Below are 21,215 nucleotides of genomic sequence, written 5' to 3'. Positions count from 1 at the left end.
GGATATTAATTAGAATCTTTTAGGCTGAAAACAACAGGATCACATATCGAAAGGATCGCATATCAACATGTGAAACTTGCAGCATGCCTACAGAAATACTGTAATGGGCGCCCTGATAAATTATGCCTGGAGTGATTAAAAACTGCCATGCTCCATGCTGACTTTCAGCATACATCATTATTTAAATGAGTACTATCTTATAAAATATGTTTGTGTTTTTGTAACCAAAAAGGATCCTGAAATGCCAATTTTGGACCCGGACTTCACATTCTGGGAGTGCTTGGATCCATTTGTTGTGACATGTTCAATGCTATTTTTAACTTATGTAATAAGAATTTAATCTTATTTGTTACAAACTCCATCATACCGAAGGCATTCAAAAAGCTTTATAGTACATAATAAATAATGCTGGTCTGTAGCTTACAAGCTTTGTATTTTTTTCTCCTCCGGAATGCTACCAGATATGTCAAAATTCACATTTTGGATTGCATGAGAATGAAATATAAATAAAGCCATGAAACTACAGAAGAAACACTAAAGATGGTATTTTCAGTACTGCTGCTATAACAACATGGAAATATTTTGTGATGAAAGGATATTTAAATAAAAATATAACACATATTTTAGAAAAATAATATTTAAATGCCAAGTAGAAATTAAAGTCCATATCCTATCTCCTTCCCACTTAGAATTCAAAAGCAGGATATGAACCACCCAAAACAAATGGGAGGTGTGGGGGGGAAAGTTACTGAGTAAACTACAGCGTATTTGCTCCTGTTGTACAACTGTTTTACTTCACAGCAGCTCCATGACTTTCTTATTTGGGGAAACAATGGGGTGAGCTAGAAATGTGCAACATTCTTTTCCAACTTGCTTGTGGTTCTAAAATTCGTTTGAAGTCACTGAGCAGGGAAGAAGGCAGGCAACTGAGTGAATGTGATTTCCAACTTCGGTGCAAGTACATACAGCTAAGTATACATTATATCGCAAATAATAGTCTATCTGATTATGCAAGTAAGCGGAATCTACTGCAAATCTCTACATACATATCTTAGGAATTTTTGTGACTATACCAGGAAGTTCCTAATTCACAAATTGTCATACCTCCACAAGTAAAGATGCTCAGCGCATACCTGTGATTCTTGTGTACTGTGTTTAAATTCTGCGTATCTGTTCTACTTTATTCTGCTTTTGCTCTAAGATCTTAATTTTAATAGGCATACCATGAAAAAAAAAAAAACAACCACTCTCACATATCTTTTTTCTTCTTGTGGTTATAACTCTGTCAACTGTCTTCCTTATTAGCCGAGATGCCCAGACAGTTTCCAAAGCTGAACATCTCTGAGGTTGATGAGCATGTGCGACTTCTAGCAGAGAAGGTATTTGCTAAAGTTCTCCGAGAAGAAGACAGCAAAGATGCCTTGTCACTATTCACTGTGCCTGAAGACTGCCCTATTGGGCAGAAAGAGGCCAAGGAAAGGGAACTGCAGAAGGAACTGGCAGAACAACAGTCTTTGGAAACAGCTAAAAGGTTTGTTCAGTAGTTGCTTTCTTAGTGGAAAATAGTCTTTTAAATGTGTTTGAGTTAATATTAAAATATCTGGCAAATAACATTCTGCCTCTTACTGCTTCAGCAGAAAGGTCAACAGCAGGTACCAAGGGCAACTGTGTGGTGTCCTTCCATGCTGTGCAGAAGGTGTGGGGATGGGCTCTAGGGAGCTTGGATTGGTGAGGTGGTCTCAGCTGCGTTTCTAGCAATAGCATAGATATTGCATATGCAAGTTTAACAAACAGGATAGCTGGGTAGAAGTGAACACAACCCTAAGACTCCTTAATGTAAAAAGAGTCAGAAAAAGAAACACTTCCTCCCCCCCCCTCCCCCCCACCGTCCCCCTCCCCCTTTATTCTAGTTTAATTCAGAGAAATGGAAAACTGTAATACAGAGAAAACAACAGTGGTATGATACTTCTTTTGGTCTGTATAAACATATGAAAGCAAAGACTTGACATGTAGACATTTAACATCAAGGGAGAAAGTAAAAAGTGATTTTGGCATAAAGATGTTATTAGTAGGTTTCTTTAACCATAAAAGTGCACATTTTGAGTTTTCTCTAAAAAAAAAAAAAAAAAAAAAGTACAATCCGCCGTTGAATCACCCATGAATCTAATGAAGCCAAACTTGATTTGGTTTATGATTTTCTTCTGTGAGAGAGGTAGCCTTACCCTGATATCAGGCTGTTCCAGTGTTTTAACTTCAGTGGACTGGGTAGACAATTTCCTAGAGTCACGTGAGCTTAGCAGTCTAACACCAAATGGCTTGGATGTGTACAGACTCATCAAAAAGTGGGCAAACAAGGAAGCCTTTGAAAGCAGTGGCTAAACACATGTACCCGGTTAGCTGCAGACAATCAGTTGGGCAATGCTTGGCATCATATTTCAGAACAGAAGGGAGAAGAGTAGATGTAGTTAAATTAAGGTATGACGCACTGGTGATACAGGCTGGGACTTCTGGTTTTGAATTGTGCAAGTGGGTTTCCCAGTTAGCCCGTTCATAGACATAAACAAGCAGAAGGGAAAACTACATGTTTTTATTCAAACAACTATTTGGTATATCTTTCTTCCTGAACTAGTAAGTTTCATTTTTAATTTGGGAAATTTTCTTATAGAAATATGTTCTGTCAAACTGTATGTCAAATTTTCTGCAAGTTTATCTGTGGGGAGTGGGATATTGTATGTATTATTTTTACATGTGGGAACAGAACAAGTATTCATCCCTGTCCTACAGGACTGAAGTGTACTTCAAGGACAGTTACATGACTAAAACTTCTGTTGTCTTCAGTTGCAGTTGATCCAACACTGCCTTTCAAGACTTTCATACTGATGTCAAACATGGCTACAAGTACTTAAAAGAGGATGGAATTTGGTCATAGGGTATTAATCGTACCATCACTGCATGTTCTTATTCTTCAAAATGTCACAGAAGTAATATGCAACTTCCAGAGAGTATTCCAGTATTCCTTTTTCTTTGTTAGTGGTCCTTACTAACATTTTAAGCTTTTGGCAGTTAGTTTATGGAATGAGGGATTATTTTCACATTGCAAAGAACATGATATCACAGGTAGTTTATAACATATTTATTTATTATATGAATATTTAAAATACATTTAAACATGTTTAAACCATGACACCGAGTAAGGAAAATTAATTAAATCTTTAGAGATATTCCAAAGCTTCACTTGAGGTATTACCATTGCTTCATGGAAAAATACAGCATTCTTTTTTAGCTGATTTGTCTAAGGTACACACCTATCACAATTTTGCTGAGAAAGGGCAAAAGTTTTTAAATCTATGGGGGTGAGCCATTTAGTGCTCTGAGGGGAGGAATGGACTTGCTTATCAAAGCCATGCTGTTATTATTCTAACCAACATTAGCCTTTTGCTCAAGACTTATCGAACACTTGCCTAAGGAATAACTCTATGTGCTCATCCTTTTTCTTATAAATTTAACTGAATGACTATATGTGAAGTTTTGTCTGACAACTAGATGAATATTTAAATCCTGCATGTCTGGGAAGAATGAAAAGTGTGTGTAATAGCATGATAACTTATAACAACTTACCGTAGGTAACATTCACTTGTTTCGGTCTGATACTCTGTGAAATCTGATGCTACAAGTCTCTAAGAATCAACTCCTAAAGTAAGCACTGTGATGGCATTTTCCTTCTGTACAGTGACTTACTGAAACTGAATTTGTAAGAAGTGAAATAAAATAAACCTTAGGGCATCTTACAGTGATTGTAAATAAATTATGGTATATTGTATTTGTGTGAAGGGTAAGTCGAATTGTGTGTAGCATATATCATGTCAAATGTCAATAGAAAAAAATCTAAAAGCACAAATATTTTGTGACCAGCATTTTTCCTGTGGTATGAGAGATTTCATTTGTAAAATCTCTTAGAGAGTGATTTCTTTGCTGTAATCAGTTTTCCAGTGTATTTAATATTTTATACTATGGCTTATTTTATGCTTTATGCTATGAATTTGTAGGAAGAAAAGTTTCAAGATGATTCGATCCCAGTCTTTGTCATTACAAATTCCATCTCAGGAATGGAAAGCACCATCAGCCAATCCTGTTCTGTCTCCTGCAACGCCAGTTCTTCCAAGTGCTTTTCTGCCAGTCCAAGTGCCATATGATGTACCAGAGTTTCAGAGAGTTTCAATTAGTGGGGACTACTGTGCAGGGGTAAGAAACCTTTTTTTTCTCCTTTCTGTATCTAGGGGGGAAAAAATCCCAAACTACAAGCAGCTAATGTATATAAAGTATGAAATGCCATTATATTGTGGCTCTCTGCAACAAACTGTAAATTGCTTTGTGAACGTATTGATTTGTAAAACAGTTGAAGTCAAGATCAGGCTGTTTTATACTTTTTATCACAAAAAATAAATTAAATAGATAAAAACATAATCAGGCATTAAATAAATGGGTAGGAGAAAAAAAATTGTGTGTATGTGTCTCGTGCATTGTATTTGGACTCTGCTTCTGTCACTGGCTTCCTGAGACCTTGGGTAAGATCCTTATGGTCAAGCCACATACACTTACATTTCTGGAAATTCAGTCTCCTTGTTACCAGTGTGGATTCAGTTTGTTGCTAAAACTGCTGCTTTATTTTTGTCAGTATTTATCCAGGCTTTCCTTTCAGGTTACAGTTGATGATTATGAACAAGCTGCCAAGAGCCTGGTGAAAGCTCTTCTCATTCGAGAAAAGTATTCACGTCTTGCCTACCATCGCTTCCCAAGAACAACTTCTCAGTATTTGTGTAGCATGCAAGATGAAAAATGGAAGGTTGAAGATGAAGTGTATCCAGGTGAATATCCTTCTTGTTCTTTTAAAAATATAGAATTAAACCCATGCCTGCTGCAGTAATGGTAAGTTGGATTTTTGTGATGCTTTCTTCTGAGTGCCTTTGCTTCTGTAATTTATTCTGTTAGTAAGTGGTGGAGAATCACCAGTGGACCTAGGTTATAAATCCTGTGTCTAATCTGAAACTTTGAAGCTGTTAAAAGCTAAAAAACTCATTGTGGTTTTTTTTGGGTTTTTTTTTTTTTTGGCAGCAAATGGGATGGTAAATAGTGCACTTATGTTCCTCCAGGAAAAAGATACATGGGTATGGTTTAAAGTGAAAAGTCATTCCTCCTGATTTTGGCATGCTGAAATAAAAGGGGTTATGAGCTCATCTACATTGTAAATTGAAGCAATTAAACATAACAATAAGGAATTTTATTTACAAAAATCCCACCAACCAAACAAAACACAACCAAACAAAACAACCCCACAAACAAAAAAAAAAAAAACCAAACAATCAAAACACAACAAAACCAACCAAACCAACCCCTCGAAAAACCTTCAGACCAACTACTGCCTTGTTCAGAGTGAGAAGCACTGAGTCTTAAATTATTTCCTGCTCTACCATGAGTTGAAGTGTATTCACTAATAGTTGAGAGAAAGAGGAAACAGTCCTAGTGTGTATGCACTGGTTTAGCTCATTAATTTGTGGGAAGGGCAGAGGTGAAGAAGTAATGCACTGCCTGTTCTTTTCTGACTGGTGTTTCACTATGAAAACAGCTGCATTACTGTGTGCTTAAATACAAACTCCCAAAATTACTGCAGTGAGTCAGTGAAAAGAAAATAATGAAGGTGGGTATGAAGTCAACAACTGTCTTATTGTTCAAAAATCTCAACTGTACTTTAAACCATCTTAATTTGCATACTTCTGGAAACTTATTCTGAAACTCGTGCCATCGTACATTAATGAAGAATAGTATTAAATCTATTTATACTTTGGTGTAGAGAACTCTAATGATGTATAATATTTGAATTAAGGTAGGCACTTAGCTTAGAGAGGGAAGGACTGCAATTACAGCCTGTCAGAATAAAGCTGTGTTGTAACAACAGATCTTTCATTAAAATCACATTTTCAGTTACTATAAAAGTATTAAGATCTGTTAGAAATGAAGCATTATAGAAGCAGAAAGTCCTCTTTGTAATTATTTTGCCTTTTGTGTAAGTTATTTCTTCTAAATGTAATGTAAATTTATTTCCAGATTTCCATTCACCCCCAGAAGAAAACGAAGATCCTTACAATCTTGATGATACTCCAGACAATCTAGATTATGTTGTCAAGATAAAAGGTGGCATTCCCTTTGTTTATGACAACAAAGAAATGATGGAACTCAACGAGCCTCGGAGTCTGCCATATCCTGACCTGGAGACCTATACCCTTGACCTGAGCCATGTTCTTGCTCTAATTGCAGATGGTCCAACGTATGTTTCTCTTTCTTCTCTGCCCCTTTAGGCTGCTGTTACCTTTAGTTTAATACTACTCGCTTTTGTGGTATTTAATTCCTCAATGTACTCATTCTACAGTAATGTTTGGTTTTACCCTTCTCAAGCATTAATGCATCATGGAAAGACTTAAAAGGGGGGAAAAAACCCAAACCCACATACAGCTAGATTTAATTTCTTTCATTTCTTTGCATCAACCATGGCAAAATGAGAAGCAGTTAATAGAAAAGCAAGAAAATGGCAAAGTGTTCCCATTCAAGTCAAATCTGACCCAAACTTCTTGAGGCATGGGTACTGAAACTTGAACCTCACCTTTTTTATTTTGTTTTGGTCTATACTGAATTTGAGGTTTTCAAACAGTTGTCTGGAATTCCATAATGTCTGTTTTGCTCTTGCTGCATGAAGAGAAACTCTGCATATGTAGAGTGTACAGAACAGGTCAGCAACATAAATAAGTCTGATTTGTTCCAGATGTGAATTAACTGCTCGTGTACTGCAAAACTGATCCATGCATGCACAATCAAACTAGATCTGAAACTTCCCAGAACCATCAAACTCCTGGAAAATCTCTAAAAAACAGAAATGTAGCAACTCTAGTACAGTAACTGACACGGTCATGGCAGAGCAATGTTCTTGCCTAGTGCATAACAAAAACACGTGCATGCAGTTTTTAAGTTTACTTACTTCCCAGCTGAGGACTGGAAATGTCAAGGTTTCTCATGGCCTCAACACCAGGAAAAGATTCCACCTAGAATAGAACAAAGGTGGAACCTGGACTGATCTTCCGAACTATTTGCCCTGTCTGCCAGCACTGCATTCCTAGTCCTCCTGCCTTTGAGAGATCATCACTTAAAATATGACAAGTTAGTCACACCTGATGCATTCTTTCGCCTTTGAGTCTGTGTCTGGCACCTGCAGTGTAATCTGTCTGCCTTGTGCATTGATAGTGGCAAAACAGGTGGGCTGAACAGAACTGTCCCATTCCCTAAGCACTTTTTCAGGAGCAAACACCTATGCTTCTGCCAGCATTATCAGCACTCCTGCTCCAGATCAAAGCTGGCTTGTGTATGCTTGTTTACAGAATGCAGTGGGTAAATGCATTTCCAGTTTCATTCTCCATGTTCCAAGAGGCAGATATTGAGAAGATTAAAGGATAAGGAGTAAAAACTTGAAACAAAAGTCATACTGAAGCCCCTTCTTTCTTCAGCTTTTGTTAACAGTCTTTATCAGGAAGCCTTAAGAAGGGCCTTGGTGGGACATGTTAGAACACTCAGCACCTTTGTGAATGTAGGAGCAATCATCTGCTCCTTTCAGTTCTTCAGATTAAGCCTTTGCAAGCTCATTCACACTCCCTGATAAATATACACAAACCGAAAGGAAAAAGTCTTTTCGCTAATTCTGTTGCACAAACTCTTCATACGGTATTGTTTCCCTGTTTGCAGCAAGTGCTTTCCTGTCCTTTATGTCTATCATGCATGGGGCTGCTTGGAGATCAAGAACCCATTGTTCTTTAATCTTTGCTGTTCTTAAACTGGTGAAATCTCACCCCTACTCCTCGGTCTTCCGGTCTCTTGAATACTAGTATAACCCAACAAAGACTGCCCATAGCGGGCAAATGGCTCTTGATTAGTATCAGATAGAGTGAGACTGTGTTTGAATTGGACTTCAAATCTATAATGGGATTTGTGTTTCTCTGAGGAGAGAATGTCAACAATAAATCAGAAAAAAGAAGGCTATTACATTAATAGTACTACAAAAATATTGTAGATTCAATAAGAATTGACAGATGGTGAAGAGAAAAAACATGTCACTGGTTAAAAATAGAATGAGAAACATAAGTTGAAAGTGAAGACAGAGGAGTAGGCAAACAGGAACAAAAAAAAGCATGATTTTTCTAAGAAGAGCATAATAAATTATTTTGGAAAAAGGTATTTCTACACAATATATGTGTTTTTAAGGCGTAAGAATTGAAAGTATATTGGATCTTACCTTGGCTTCTTATATTCACATTGAAAAAGCAAATAAACTTTGGAGCTTTTTTTTTTTTTTTTTTTAAGTTATTTCCATAGTAACTAAGTCTGGATTACAGGTTGTTTCTGTTATAGATGAGGTAATCTGCTTTATTGGAGGTATAGTTTTAGAGTAGTAGCAATTGACATCACATTTTGTTATAGGTTTTATGCTTTCTCTGGTCATTATTACTAAAGGAACTGCAGTTTATGCACAGATACAGTGATAACAATACTTGGACAACTTAAAGGGCATAACACCGTTATGTAAAGTTCTGTTTGAGGTTTCACTAATAACTTTGGTCTGAAATAATATTGGATATTGACTTATATATTTGTTAACAAGTAGGATAAGAATGGATTTGTCTTGGTCATCACAAAAAAAAATTGTTTTTACTGTGAAAACTTTCAAGGTCTTTCTGAACTTGAAATACAAATAGTTTGAAGCTACAGTTAATTTCTGTGTTTTCTTTTACAGAAAAACATACTGTCATCGGAGGCTTAACTTTTTAGAATCTAAATTTAGTTTACATGAGATGTTAAATGAAATGTCAGAATTTAAAGAACTAAAGAGTAATCCCCATCGAGACTTTTATAATGTGAGAAAGGTAAGTGTGAAAAGGATTAAAGGCATGACATTGTTTTTAATAGAATTTCCAGCAATTTTACTTTTCTTGTGTGAGGTGTAGGTGATATGCATGAAGTGGTGTGTGCGTACCACTCCATTGAATTACGCTCACACTCCTGGAAAATTAACTTGAATGTAAGTGGGTTAAATGGATTATGCTAAACTCATCTGTTTACTTATTCAGAATCAAAGGGGTTTAATTGTATGTAGATTGCTTTAAAGGAGTGGAACAGAGTTAATCAAATGAAGCTTACTTAGATTATGAATAAAAATATCCACATGGAAGCTTAATTAATTTGCTTAAATACAAGTGCATTTTCCTGCTTTCATGTAGGTAAGTCGTACAAGACTGTAGTAGGAACAGCTGTATAGATTTTAGATAAAAATTTCTCTTCATATTGAAAATAGGTGTTTAAATACACGTCAAAAGAAGAAAGACCTCCCATAGAAACTGAACTGAGGGTTCATGCTACCATCAGTATCTGGTAAAAAAATGTTTGTGAAATATTAAGTAAAAAGATCGTTATTTGAGTTATATCCTTAGCTGCCTCTGAGGTACTGGTATGTAATTAGGAGACAGGTAGGGGAATCAAGGAGCTGGTTTTGTTTCCTGACATATTGACACCCAAGGGAGCTGCATTCTCTTCAAAGCATGGAAGCAACAGTGTTAAGCTGGTTCGTTTGCTTCTGTTTCCTGAACTTAAGAGGAAGTTACTGGAGAGATAATGCTTCAGTTTGATAGGTGAGATTTCTTCACAAAGCAGTAATTGTTGCTGGTGTTTTTAACCACTTCAGGTCTATTCTGCATTGTTTCTATATGCAACCGGAAGAAGTAGCCCTTATTTTGTAGCGTCAGGGTTTAGATTAATACTTCAATTCTTCTTGTTATGTTTTGGTTGGCGCTAGTATATCAGAAAGTCCTTTTGGCTTTTCCCTATAGTGTCCAGTGTGCTGGCTACTGAATGCTTTTTACTGTTGTGGTAATAAACTGTCAAATACAAAATCTGCTAAACAAAAGTGTTTGATGAATGTACCCCTGTCTATCATAAGGCTAGAAGCAGATGGGTTGTTAGGTAAATTCTAATGAATTTCACACTTCCATCTGTTAAGTATATGGATGGGAAGATCTATTAGCTAATTGACTTGAGCAGGACTCAAGTGGCAGAGACTCAACTCCTAACTTGACAGTTTTCTCGCATAACCTGGGACAAGATATTTACTCCATGCCACATTCAGATAAAACACTTCACTGGCTGACAGAGACATAAATAATAAAACATGGGGACTGAGAGGTGCGAAGGACAGAGGTGTGGATCGGGTAGCTGCCTAGACAATCAATTTGATTACTGAGAAGCTGTAATTAATGGGATTGTACTTGCCAAGTTCAGCTTTTGATTTAAAAGCAAATGTTTAATGTCTCTGGGCATGTCTTCATTATTTTCTAATTATCTGCTATTAAATAAGCCAGTCTACAAATGGATTAATGTTGTTCAAAAGCCAAAAATGTGCATCACTTCCCCTCTGACAAGACACAAATTTAGGACAGCAGGAATAAGCTTGCTCTTCTCTGGCAAGGATCTTTCCTACTGCTAGCTATTGCTTTAAAAATTATTGCTGCATAGTGTTAATCTTGCTTAAAGTAGTATTTTTATGAAGCGAGCTTTCAAGTAGTATTTTTATGAATCATTCTCTATGGAAAGTAAACTGCATTGTAGATAGAGTTCCTGTAAGTCCGCAAATAATCTTGTTTTCCAACAAGATTTTGTCTTGCTAACCCAAGTAATGTTTGAATCTGTAAGCTCCCTGAAGTGCTTCCTCCCTAACAACAGTATCAGCACTGAAACTTACAATATGAAACAGACACTTCTAGGGCCTGTATTTTCAGGATGTCTCCCTGTTGGTCAATCTTACACAGTGTGTACTGCTCATAAGAAAAGCAAGAAATAAGATTCACCTCCCAAAAAAGCTGTTAGTGAAGTTGTCTATTACATCCCTCAGACACTAGTGTGGAGATCCTGGTACAATCTGTTTGCTTATATAAAAAAGGCAAAGTAACTGATGGAAAATGCCAAAATTAAAACAGTTATGAATGTAGTGACAAGGTCAATCAGTGAACATGTATTACTGCATTTAGAAAGGTACGGTAGAAAGCTGCCCAGCATTATTTGCTGGCATGACAATCAAAGGTTACTGGGGTTTTATTCCCCTTCTCCCTGCCCCCTTCCCCTCTTTTTTTCCTGGTGTAATAGGAGTTCTCCTCCAGTGAGCTCATCTATTTAATAAATCCTAAGACAGGGATTCTATTAAATAAGGGAAATGTATGTATATAACTTATGTATTGGACTTAACCAGAATGCGTCCAAAGATATGTTTTGCACTGATCGTGCTGGAATTGGAAAATTGCCCTTTAATAACCAGAAACATTTCTCTAGACAGGCAAGAATCCATAGGTGGTAAGACAGTGTGGCTGGCTCCACTTGGCTCCCCACAGGAGGCAAGTCTGAGTCTGCCATCAGCAGGGCTCTCCCATGTTCTCCAGCTCATGCATAGCAAAGCACAGTCAACACAGATTCTCTGCATAACTTCTGGGTTGCCTTCATTAAGGATGAAATGAAGTAATATGAGCTTAGCTCTACAGCACACACAATCAGAACTGAGGTTTAGCCTTTGTGTACTAGGGTGTCTTGCCTTCCAAAGCAAGTATGTGAGGTTTTTTGAGCGCGTTTTCCAATAGACCACTGTGCCCAACAGCCTCAGATAATTCAGAACTGATAGTTCAGTCTTCTAGCTGAAATACACCTTCATAGCAAAGGACCTACACCTGAATATTATTTTACTTTTATTAAAATGTTGCTAATTGCAGGAGGCATTTACTTTCTTTCTTGGTCTTGGAGCTGTTCTTGTTATTAGGAACTTTAGTTTGTCTCTATTGTTCTTTCTAGGGAGGAAGTTGCTGCCTTGTTTTGTTTTGTTGTTGTTTTTTAAAGTGAAGCCAAGATATTTGTTTGCCTAACATGTATTTGCTACCTTTATGATGTATATCTATGTACTGCATTAGCAGGTGTCTTTCACTGCAAATAGCTTTGATATAGTTTTCTACAGATGAAAAAGTGACAGCCTAAGCCTCCTTCCGTACTCTTTGTCTCTTTACCCATTATTTCAGTGCGTCAGCCAACCAAACCTGAGGATATGTCATAGCAGTGACTTTTACACATCATATTCTTCTGCCTACCCACTCACTAGCTCACATGCCCAGCCTCATGTGGCAGCTTTGGCTCAGGCCAGGGTAGCTGGGCATGGAAGAATGCAGTTTCTAGAGTGGCTTAGACAGCCCTGCTGAATTCTGTGTTGCAATAGCTGGTTGCTGCCATGACATATCATTTGGTCCAGGTCGTTGCAACTGTTTTGTTTTTTTTCTTTTTAAAAGGTATTGGTTAGACAAAAAGGAAGTAAATTCTAGCTTTTGTTTGTGACCGCAGGGTTGAAATACCACTTCTTACTTCTAAGAAAGGAAGTTAGAGTGGGTTCATATACTTCTAAATTCTATAGATCTCAGAAAATACCGAATGAAATTAACAGATGTTTGCTTTTTAAATGTATGATTAAAAGCCTCATGAGTGAACAGTGAATCTGTACCTTAACTTCCCGAACATTGATTCATTCTGAGGTTGCTTTTTCTTCCCCCTCCCCCCCAGTAGCTACTTACTGACTTTGGTGATGAACCAAAAGTGATAATGAATGGGAAGACTTAGGGGTTAACATCAGATTCAAAGGACAGGAATGCCTCTGTGCACCTCTCTTAGCGTTACCTCTGTTACCATTGCCACTGGTGCCTTACCACTGTTAACTGGCTGTAAAGCTGTATTTTGTGCTTTGAACGCACTGTGCATACTACTTCTCCCCTCCTGTCTTGCAGAGATGCTGAGGTAAATGCTTGTGTCTACCCTCAGTCTTGCAAGTGAGCACAAAACGATCAGGTGGAAAGCCATCAACCATTATAATGCAAAAATTCTGCAGCGACCATAAAGAAAGCTTTTCTTCTGTCCTTTCTTTTAGTAATTAGAAGAACAGAAAAATTTGTTTCTCTTCACAGCAGTGTGTTTCTGTATTTGTGTAAATACAGACATTATAGGGCTTGATTCTGTGCGTTTTGCAATGAGTACAGCTAAACAAGAAGCTGGAGACACAGGGATTCGTATCTTCTGTCTCTCCCGGTTTCTGGGTTGCTCTGAACAGCAGAAGTATGATTTAGACAAGCTCCTCAGGGGCTCTGCCCAGCTCTAGGGATTATTTCAGCTGCCAGGAGCATTACTGTGCTACCCTAGGGCAAGAGTATTTTGTGTATTCTGCCTCTCATGCCTATTACAGAGCTGCAAGGAAAGAATCAAGCTCATTGTATAAAGCTGTTGCATCCTAGCTGAAGAGCTAATGCAGTTTGGTGAGCAGGGAGTCTAGCAGCGGGGTGTGGAATTATTTCCCTTCAATCCAGCATTGATGTAAAGGTTACAGAGGATTCAGTGTTGAGTTCATGAAGCCCATAGCTATTGGGGTAGAAGTATTTGCAAGTTAAAGTGCATGTGTTTAGAAAATCAGGTACTTTGCAGCTGTGGATACTACTAATCTATGCACTGGAAAAGTTCACTATCATTAAAAGGGTTGCCCAAACCACAACACCTTGGCATTTGTTTTTGCTGTATTTACCAGTTATCACTCTGAATCTAGAGCACATGCCTAATTCAGCGCATCACTCTATTTCTGATATGCACAGATAAGCATCCATAAAATAGATCTGTGATGGATGTTTTGTGGAGATTTGAGAGACAGTGGAAGGAAAGAGAAGCAATGCAGGAATGTGAGGTAGCCAGAGTGGTTTAGGGAAGTTGGTGCTGGTGAGATGTGCTTTTGAGGGCCACGGGAATTCCTTCCAGTTGTAAGTTGTACACAGGTGTAACTATCTTGACTAAGAAGCACAAGCATTTTCATCTACAAAGCCTGCAGGCAGAATGGCATGGGCAGTCAGGTTCAATAAGGAAAGGAAAGGGCTAGCTTAAACTGAGAAGGTGCAGAGGAGGACAGGCTGGCTTCATTACATGGAGAATTGCTAAGTGAAAGGAATTTTACCGTCCTTTAATTGCAAGAAAACTGATGTCCACCATTGCTTGAATGAGATGATGGAATGAAAAGAATTAAGGAAACCTTTGTGTTAACAATTCTTTTTATTTGTTAAAAAGGTGGGTTCACTGAAGGCATATTATATGTTCCAAGATAGGCTTCTGTCAGTTATTGTGTTTCTTCTTTTCATGGAAGATTAATGTGACCTTGAGTAAAAGGTTTCCTCCTGGGGGGAGGGGAGAATAAGAACTGCACCAGGAAATTTGGCTAAGGGCATGCAACCAAGGTGGTTTTCCACTAAGGGGAAACTGGGCTGGAGAGGCATTGTAACAAATTTGGAAATGCAAACAGAATGTTTGCAAATAGAAGCAAATAGACCTTGTGGTAAAGGCTTGTTATGTGTGGCCCAGAAAAGCCTCAGCTTACTTCATGTATTGTATGAAGAACAAAATAAAAACAGCTTCAAATGGTACTGGTTTTGTTTTTTTTGGTGGCAGGGAGGAGGCAAAGGGGGCATTTGTCAGCCTTATATGAACTTAGTCTGTTCAAATTCTTTTAGTAGATTACTTTCATAATAACAATGAAATTAGTAACAATTTCTTAGCAAATAAAAGTAGTAGTAATAATAAAAAAATCCCTAATCAAATCAGACCATATAAGCCATGTCTAAGAATTCTGTGTTTAGATGCTTCATTTAGATAGGATTGCAGCCTGAATTGTGAAAATGCACAAAAGCCTACACACTAATTAACTATGTGCTAGGGTAGGTCAAAGCTCAAGTCATTAAAACCTTCCAAAACGTTGCATTGCTTCTAAGGAACAATGAAGAAAAAGCTGTGTGATACTCTGAGAGTTTTGTTGTTACTGAAGTCGCTGTTCTTCTAAAAGTCAAAATATACCGGGTAGTTAAAAAAGGTAGCCAAAGTACTGCATATTCTCTGGAAAAAGTATGAAAGACACTCCAGGAAAGTCTTTTTACTGTTGAGAGATAAATATATTTAGGGAGAGGGAGAAGGGGGGAAAAAAAAAGTAAAATCTTGGTTCTCAGAGAATAAGCCTGATGTGGTTAGCTCAGCTATAGAGCTATGTGTGTGACATGCTTGTGGGCACTGGAAGAGATTTCACAGGAGCTTACTGAATTGCAGAAGCACACTTGAGAGAATTACTTCTCAAAGGGAAGCAGGACTTCAAAAGAAATGTGGTTACTACTGTGTCATGTGATCCTTGCATACAAGCAAACAAAAGAAACACGTCTCCTTGCTTTTTGTCCTTGCTCTCCTAACAGTAGTCAATTCATGTTGATTTAAATAAAGAGGAAGTGGTTTTGTTTTGTTTTGTTTTTTCCAAAACTCATTAATTCCCGTAGCCGAGCCATCACTGGAACTACTGCATTCTGAAATTCAATAAACTACACTTACTTAGGTTCCCTACACCCGGTATTCTATGCTTATGACTTGCTTTTCATGAATGTTTAGACCTTATAGGGCATCTATTAACTGTTATGTCATTCTCCCATTGAAGTTGATCAAGCCTAGTGGTTTGTAGTATTTCACTGGTCCAGGAAGAGTTTATAGTAAACAATATTTGTTTCTAAAACAGAAGACCTTTATTAAACTGAGTAAGCATATATGTAATGCACTTGGGTTCAAATGTCTATACAACTACGCTGAGGAGTGTAATAATATGTTAAGTGGAGCTGTTTTTACTATTTTAGACACAGCATTGTTTACTGTGCATTAGTAATGTACTTCATGTTGTGTACTTCAAAACAGTAATACATTTCTTGCTTTTTCATTTAGCTTTAAAGCCTGTAGCACATTTGAGCTAGGCAGCGATTAACAATTAAGTGTTAATGTTTATATCCTGGTCTTTAGTCATGCTATTAACATTCACATGGAGATAGATTTACCCTTAGAAGGCTGCAACAGCTTCTGTGTGTATAAACTGCAAATTAAATGACTACATGTGCCAAGTAAAACAGTGGTGTTTCTGTGGACTGTATGTCATAGCATAAGCTGAGGTTTACATTGCGCTTATTCAGGTGATCTGTGATCTGTTTCCTACTGATCCTTAAAAGCAGATCAGGATGTCAACTACTTCTGTTGGTGGAATCTGAAAGCTGCAGACATAGTCACTACGCAAAGGGGAGCATGCTGGTCTCATGTTGTATGTGTCCATGTTTGCAGTTTCCAGGACACAAGAGTCCTTGCAGAGATGGAGGTTCAGTGACTCCTTATAGCTGGTTTATCTGAGAATTCCTAGTAGTGTGACTTCCAGAATACAGGCTACACGGCTCTTGTTGGGAATGTGACCCTGGGAATGCCAGTTACTCGCATTTTAAAAAGCACAGTGCAGTGGGTTCAAACTGTTCCAATGTAATCAGTATCTTTAGGAACTTGTATCTAATGTCAGCATCCAGCCTTTGGATCTTGTTACATCATTGCTCGTGAGATTGAAAAGACCCCTCTGCCTCGTTGTCTCTTTTGGAGGTACAAATACTTGCATACAGTTGATCAAATTAACTCAAATTGCACCTTGAAAGCCAAATAAGTTTCATTTTTACAGTCACACGGCACTGTGGGTTTTCCAGCTCCTATTTCCTCTTGTGACATTTCTTGGGAATGTTGTTGGTATTTGGTTTATTTAAACCTTTAAATGTAGACAGCAAAACTGGGTGCATTCTGACAGCTGTATTACCAGTGTTGTGCAGAAGCAAGAATATGTTTTATTTCTGCTGTGAAGCTCTTTTCTTACTCTGTATGAGGAGTCAGAGCAGCCCTTCCCACTACAGTTTCACATAAGACTTCATGGTAAAGTGTTACTCATAATGATTCCAAACCATCTCCTACCGATATATAGGACAGTACTGCGTGGTGCTTTTCAGACTTATCTGAACCGTCCTGTCCCTGTTATATATCATCTTGAAACTTGTATTACAAACTATCTTGCTTCCTACTCCTTCTGCAGAACCGTTCTGCCAGTTGGTCTTGTAAGACTTGTCTCCAGTACAAGGCAGCTGGTGCACAAGGTAGATGTTGAAAATAGTGAAAGTTGGCGATTGCTTCTGACCACGTGCCTGTGCTCACGGCCATCTGTGTCCAGGTAGGGCCTGGGCTGGAGGGAAATGGGAAGCTTAGCAGATGGGCTGCAGCACTGTGGCTTCTGGGTGGGCTGAAACTGCTTCTGCTAGGATTTGGCAGTCTGGACTTGAAGGCACTTTCAGAGTCTGTCACACTGTCCCCAGGGCCATTGTGCTCATTATATGTCAACTGTGGAATCTAATCAAAACAGTGATTTGGTTTGGTTTGGTTTTAAATTGATAGGAATTTGTTGGTAGAGTAGTTTCATTGTTTTGCCTAGGACATGCATTAGGCTGTTTTGTTGTTCAATCAGGATTTCTTAAGGAAATTCAAGCAAACGGACCCTGGAGCAGCAGCTCCACACACTGGATATTGCTATGCCGTGCTGTTACCCAAGCCAAGACCTGTTCTTCCTTTTCAGGTACTTGGTCGTTAGGAACTGCAATTAGTATTACCTGCCTTTTCAAACAATTAGTTGGGGAATATACCTGGTTTTCTTCTATTCTTTATCAGTGTAGTTAAGATAGTAAACTCTTGACTGCAAGGAACTGCAAGGGATTCATTTTACATACCTCCTGGAGGCACCTAAGGAATTACACATACTGAAGGGAAAACCTGAATCTACAAACCAACCCCCAAATCTCATCAGTTGTTTCTTTGGATTGTGTTCTAATACAGGCTGCTCAAATAGCAGTGCAAGCTTCTGAGCAAAAGGAAAGCATACCTGTGGCAACCATCTGGTTCTTGTCAATTTTTTTTTTTAAATGGGACTTCAGCAAAAAACTGAAGGAGTACTCTCAGCCCTTCTGTGAAGCTTGCACTTCCCTTAACGTGTAAAGAGATCTGAAGAAACTGAAAAATCTGTCAGCATTATGAGTTGCTGTATTATAGTTAAATTTGGAAAAAGTAGTAATGAAATCTCTCAGATGTATGTTTTGCAGTTCTAGTGACCAAAGATGTTCCATGTGGTTGAAATACAAAAATGAATTATGCTTTTGGAAATGGCTGAGAATTCCAGGCCCTTTCAATCAGAGAGGATGGTTCTAACTACAGTCTATAACTAGCAACGCATCATCGATTCCTGGATGAAATATAAGGATACTAAACGGTTAGAGTGTCCTTTAAGGAAGTAGCAAATTTAATCTGAACCCAGGTCCTGTGATTTGCACTTATGTATCTTAACTTGTTGAAAAGGTTCTTATTTAAATAGGAAAGTATTAATTGATAGCTATTTTATTTGTAGTTCTGCTTATTGAATAATTCCTCCAAAAGCAAAATCTCAGGGTTCTGAAACATTTCGACTTACTTAGGCACTAATCCATCTGATACTTAAGGAATATTTTAGGAGGCTTTAGTCATTGTTGTCACTAATATAGATACTTTGCTAATTTATGTATATCTATATGGATGATGAGCACGAATAACCTTTTGATTTCAGGTTGATACTCATATCCATGCTGCTGCTTGCATGAACCAGAAACACTTACTGAGGTTTATTAAGCACACATATCAAACGGAGCCCGACAGGATTGTTGCAGAGAAAAAAGGCAAGAAGATGACTTTAAAGCAAGTCTTTGAAAGCCTTCACATGGACCCTTATGACCTCACTGTAGACTCTTTAGATGTCCATGCAGTAAGTCTATTAAAATGAGAAACGAGAAAAAGCTAAGTTTCCTAAGTGTGAAATTCTGATTTCTGCAGTTTTGCATGATAACTTATTAAATTGGAGTTTGAACTCGTGTATTACTTTGCATGTTTGAAGGAAGTTAGCATAGGCTTTTTCTTTTCTGTGCCTTTTATTGTGAGGCAATTTATTTTATAAACTATGGTATGTACTTAAAACCATGGTTATTTGGGTTTTTTCCTTCTCCAGGGTCGTCAAACGTTTCATCGATTTGACAAATTCAATTCCAAGTACAATCCAGTTGGTGCCAGTGAGCTGAGGGACTTGTATTTGAAAACTGAGAACTACATTGGTGGTGAATATTTTGCTCGTATGGTCAAGGTAAATAAGTTTCAAGCTTTTCCAGCTGTAGAGTAATGAAGGTTTGTAGAAGATTTGTAATGCCATAATTATATCTAGAGCTAACGCTATGGTTAAGTGATTCCCAGTATTGGGCTTGCTCTAGCAATTCATCAGAGAAAGACCTCTGCTAAGTCAGCCACTGCTGCTTTCTAAATAATTTTATGAGTTAGAAACTCATACGCATAACCTGTGTATGAATTCAAAGTAGAGTTGTGTGCAGTTTCAAACTAATGGAGAGCAGCCATGTGTCAGTTCACTGGCTTAATATTTTGTTAGGATGTAGTTGGTTAGTGGTGGCTGCTAGGGAAGCGCCTCTGTATAAATCTATCTTTGCACGTGCATGCACAGGCTTCAAATTAATTTCTCACAACAAAAGAATTAGTAGTTTTCATGATCTAGATGTCAGGTCTTCTTAGATGTAGAGAAGTGCTTGTCTAAAATTAATAGCCTTAAAATTGCTTACTACCACTGATTCTGGGTCAGCTTCTCCATTGGTCTGCATGTTTTATCTAGTCATTTACTACAGTTTAAATTGTATAATTCTGATTTACCAATTTTAAACATATGTCTTATGAAGGTGTTAGTAATAACTGCACAAGAATATTGTCCTCTAAATCTAGGTGTTACAGTTGGTTATACTCAAATGATACCTGAGATGGCTTGCTAGTAGAATATGTGGATGTCTAAAATAAAATAGTGGATTAATAGACAAGAGATTCCCTTTATCTTTAAAGGGTGTCTGGTCTGAGGAAAATACAATAATAAATATACTACTAGCTGTAAACAATCTTCAGTGTCCTTATTAATGCAAATATATTTATTACTTAATAGGAAGTAGCCCGTGAACTAGAAGAAAGTAAGTACCAGTACACAGAACCCCGCTTATCCATTTATGGACGGTCTCCAGATGAATGGCTGAACTTGGCAAAATGGTTCATTAAGCATAAAGTTTATTCCCCTAATATGCGCTGGATAATTCAGGTTCCCAGAATCTAGTAAGTATTCAGGAACTCTTGGTAATTTTAATGGTTTGAAACCATAGCAATCATTTGTTTTAATTTCTGATATTTTTTAGATGGTTTATGAGCTGTCCTGTAGTTCTCTTTATAAGCAGCAGCCTGGGAAATTTATTCTTGGCCATTGCTGCAGTTTCCCTGACAGTCTGGGGGTGGAAGACAGGAGGTGGGGTTTGATCTACTCTTTATGAGGTTACTCAAAACTACTGTGTATTATTTGTAAGTCTGAAGATACTAAACCCAAAAATGACAACTGGGTAAAATTAAGCTGCAGTCAAAGGCAATTTAAAATATAATTTAGTAATGAAAATAAATCGACTCTTGAATTCCATATAAAGGAGTAGAAAATGCTCTGTAAAACTGTTATCGTCAAACTTCCTCAAGATTAGTGACTAAATGGCAGTGAACTTGGAAAGGAAACCCAGATTGCTGATTTGCAAGCTTAAATCAGTATCAAGTAACAGTTTTTCTTAGATTTTAAGCATCCTTTGGGACTTTATTAAATGGTTCTTTGTTTCTAAGACTGTATATTGTAATACAGTCTCCCATGATAATTTTTTCACCCTTAATAGCTGAGCTTCATGTTTTGAAATTGCACAGTTGCAGTATGAGTAGAGAAGGGGCTGTCATGGTCACATATATCCCCCAGAGTGTGTTTCTCATTAGGGAGGAAGTTCCTCTCCTTTAATTTCTTACACAGCAATTTCTTGTGTACATAGTGGAATCAACACTTTCATTAAGTCATGCATTTAATGACACACTGCAGTACTATCCCTCTTTTCTGAGAGACTCACTAAAGCAGAACATTCTTTCATTTGGAGTGGTTATAACTTTGGAAAACAGAATCTTTCACAAGAGGTAATTCCTTATCTCCCCTATTAGTACTTGGATTGCTGTAAGGGAAAGGGTTGCTGTTCTTGAGACAGCATCTATCCCTGCATATATTGTCTATAATTTTGGAGCACTTGGGAGCTTCAGCAGAACCTGGATGAAGCAAAGTG

At 37.7% G+C, this 21,215-nt stretch overlaps 1 protein-coding gene across 2 annotated transcripts in view; it reads left to right on the top strand.

Moving 5' to 3' along the window:
• The first annotated feature begins 1,309 nt into the window (after positions 1-1,309).
• AMPD3 (adenosine monophosphate deaminase 3) overlaps positions 1,310-21,215 on the top strand; it is a 31,459-nt gene continuing 11,553 nt past the window's right edge. Inside the window, exons 1-8 of one of the 2 annotated variants that reach the window (XM_082485543.1) lie at positions 1,310-1,531; positions 4,047-4,242; positions 4,700-4,865; positions 6,103-6,322; positions 8,831-8,960; positions 18,611-18,805; positions 19,046-19,177; positions 20,030-20,193. In XM_082485543.1, the coding sequence (XP_082341669.1) occupies positions 1,311-1,531; positions 4,047-4,242; positions 4,700-4,865; positions 6,103-6,322; positions 8,831-8,960; positions 18,611-18,805; positions 19,046-19,177; positions 20,030-20,193 (1,424 nt within the window). In that variant the 5' untranslated portion in view covers position 1,310. Of the gene's footprint in view, positions 1,532-2,571; positions 2,629-4,046; positions 4,243-4,699; positions 4,866-6,102; positions 6,323-8,830; positions 8,961-18,610; positions 18,806-19,045; positions 19,178-20,029; positions 20,194-21,215 lie in introns of those variants that run through there. The other variant, XM_082485544.1, reaches the window with a different exon arrangement.

The sequence above is a fragment of the Vanellus vanellus genome, assembly GCF_965231255.1.
Source record: "Vanellus vanellus genome assembly, chromosome: 6".
NCBI lineage: Eukaryota > Metazoa > Chordata > Aves > Charadriiformes > Charadriidae > Vanellus > Vanellus vanellus.
Note: the sequence above shows the minus strand (reverse complement) of the source record. Positions and strands in the feature narration are given on the sequence as shown.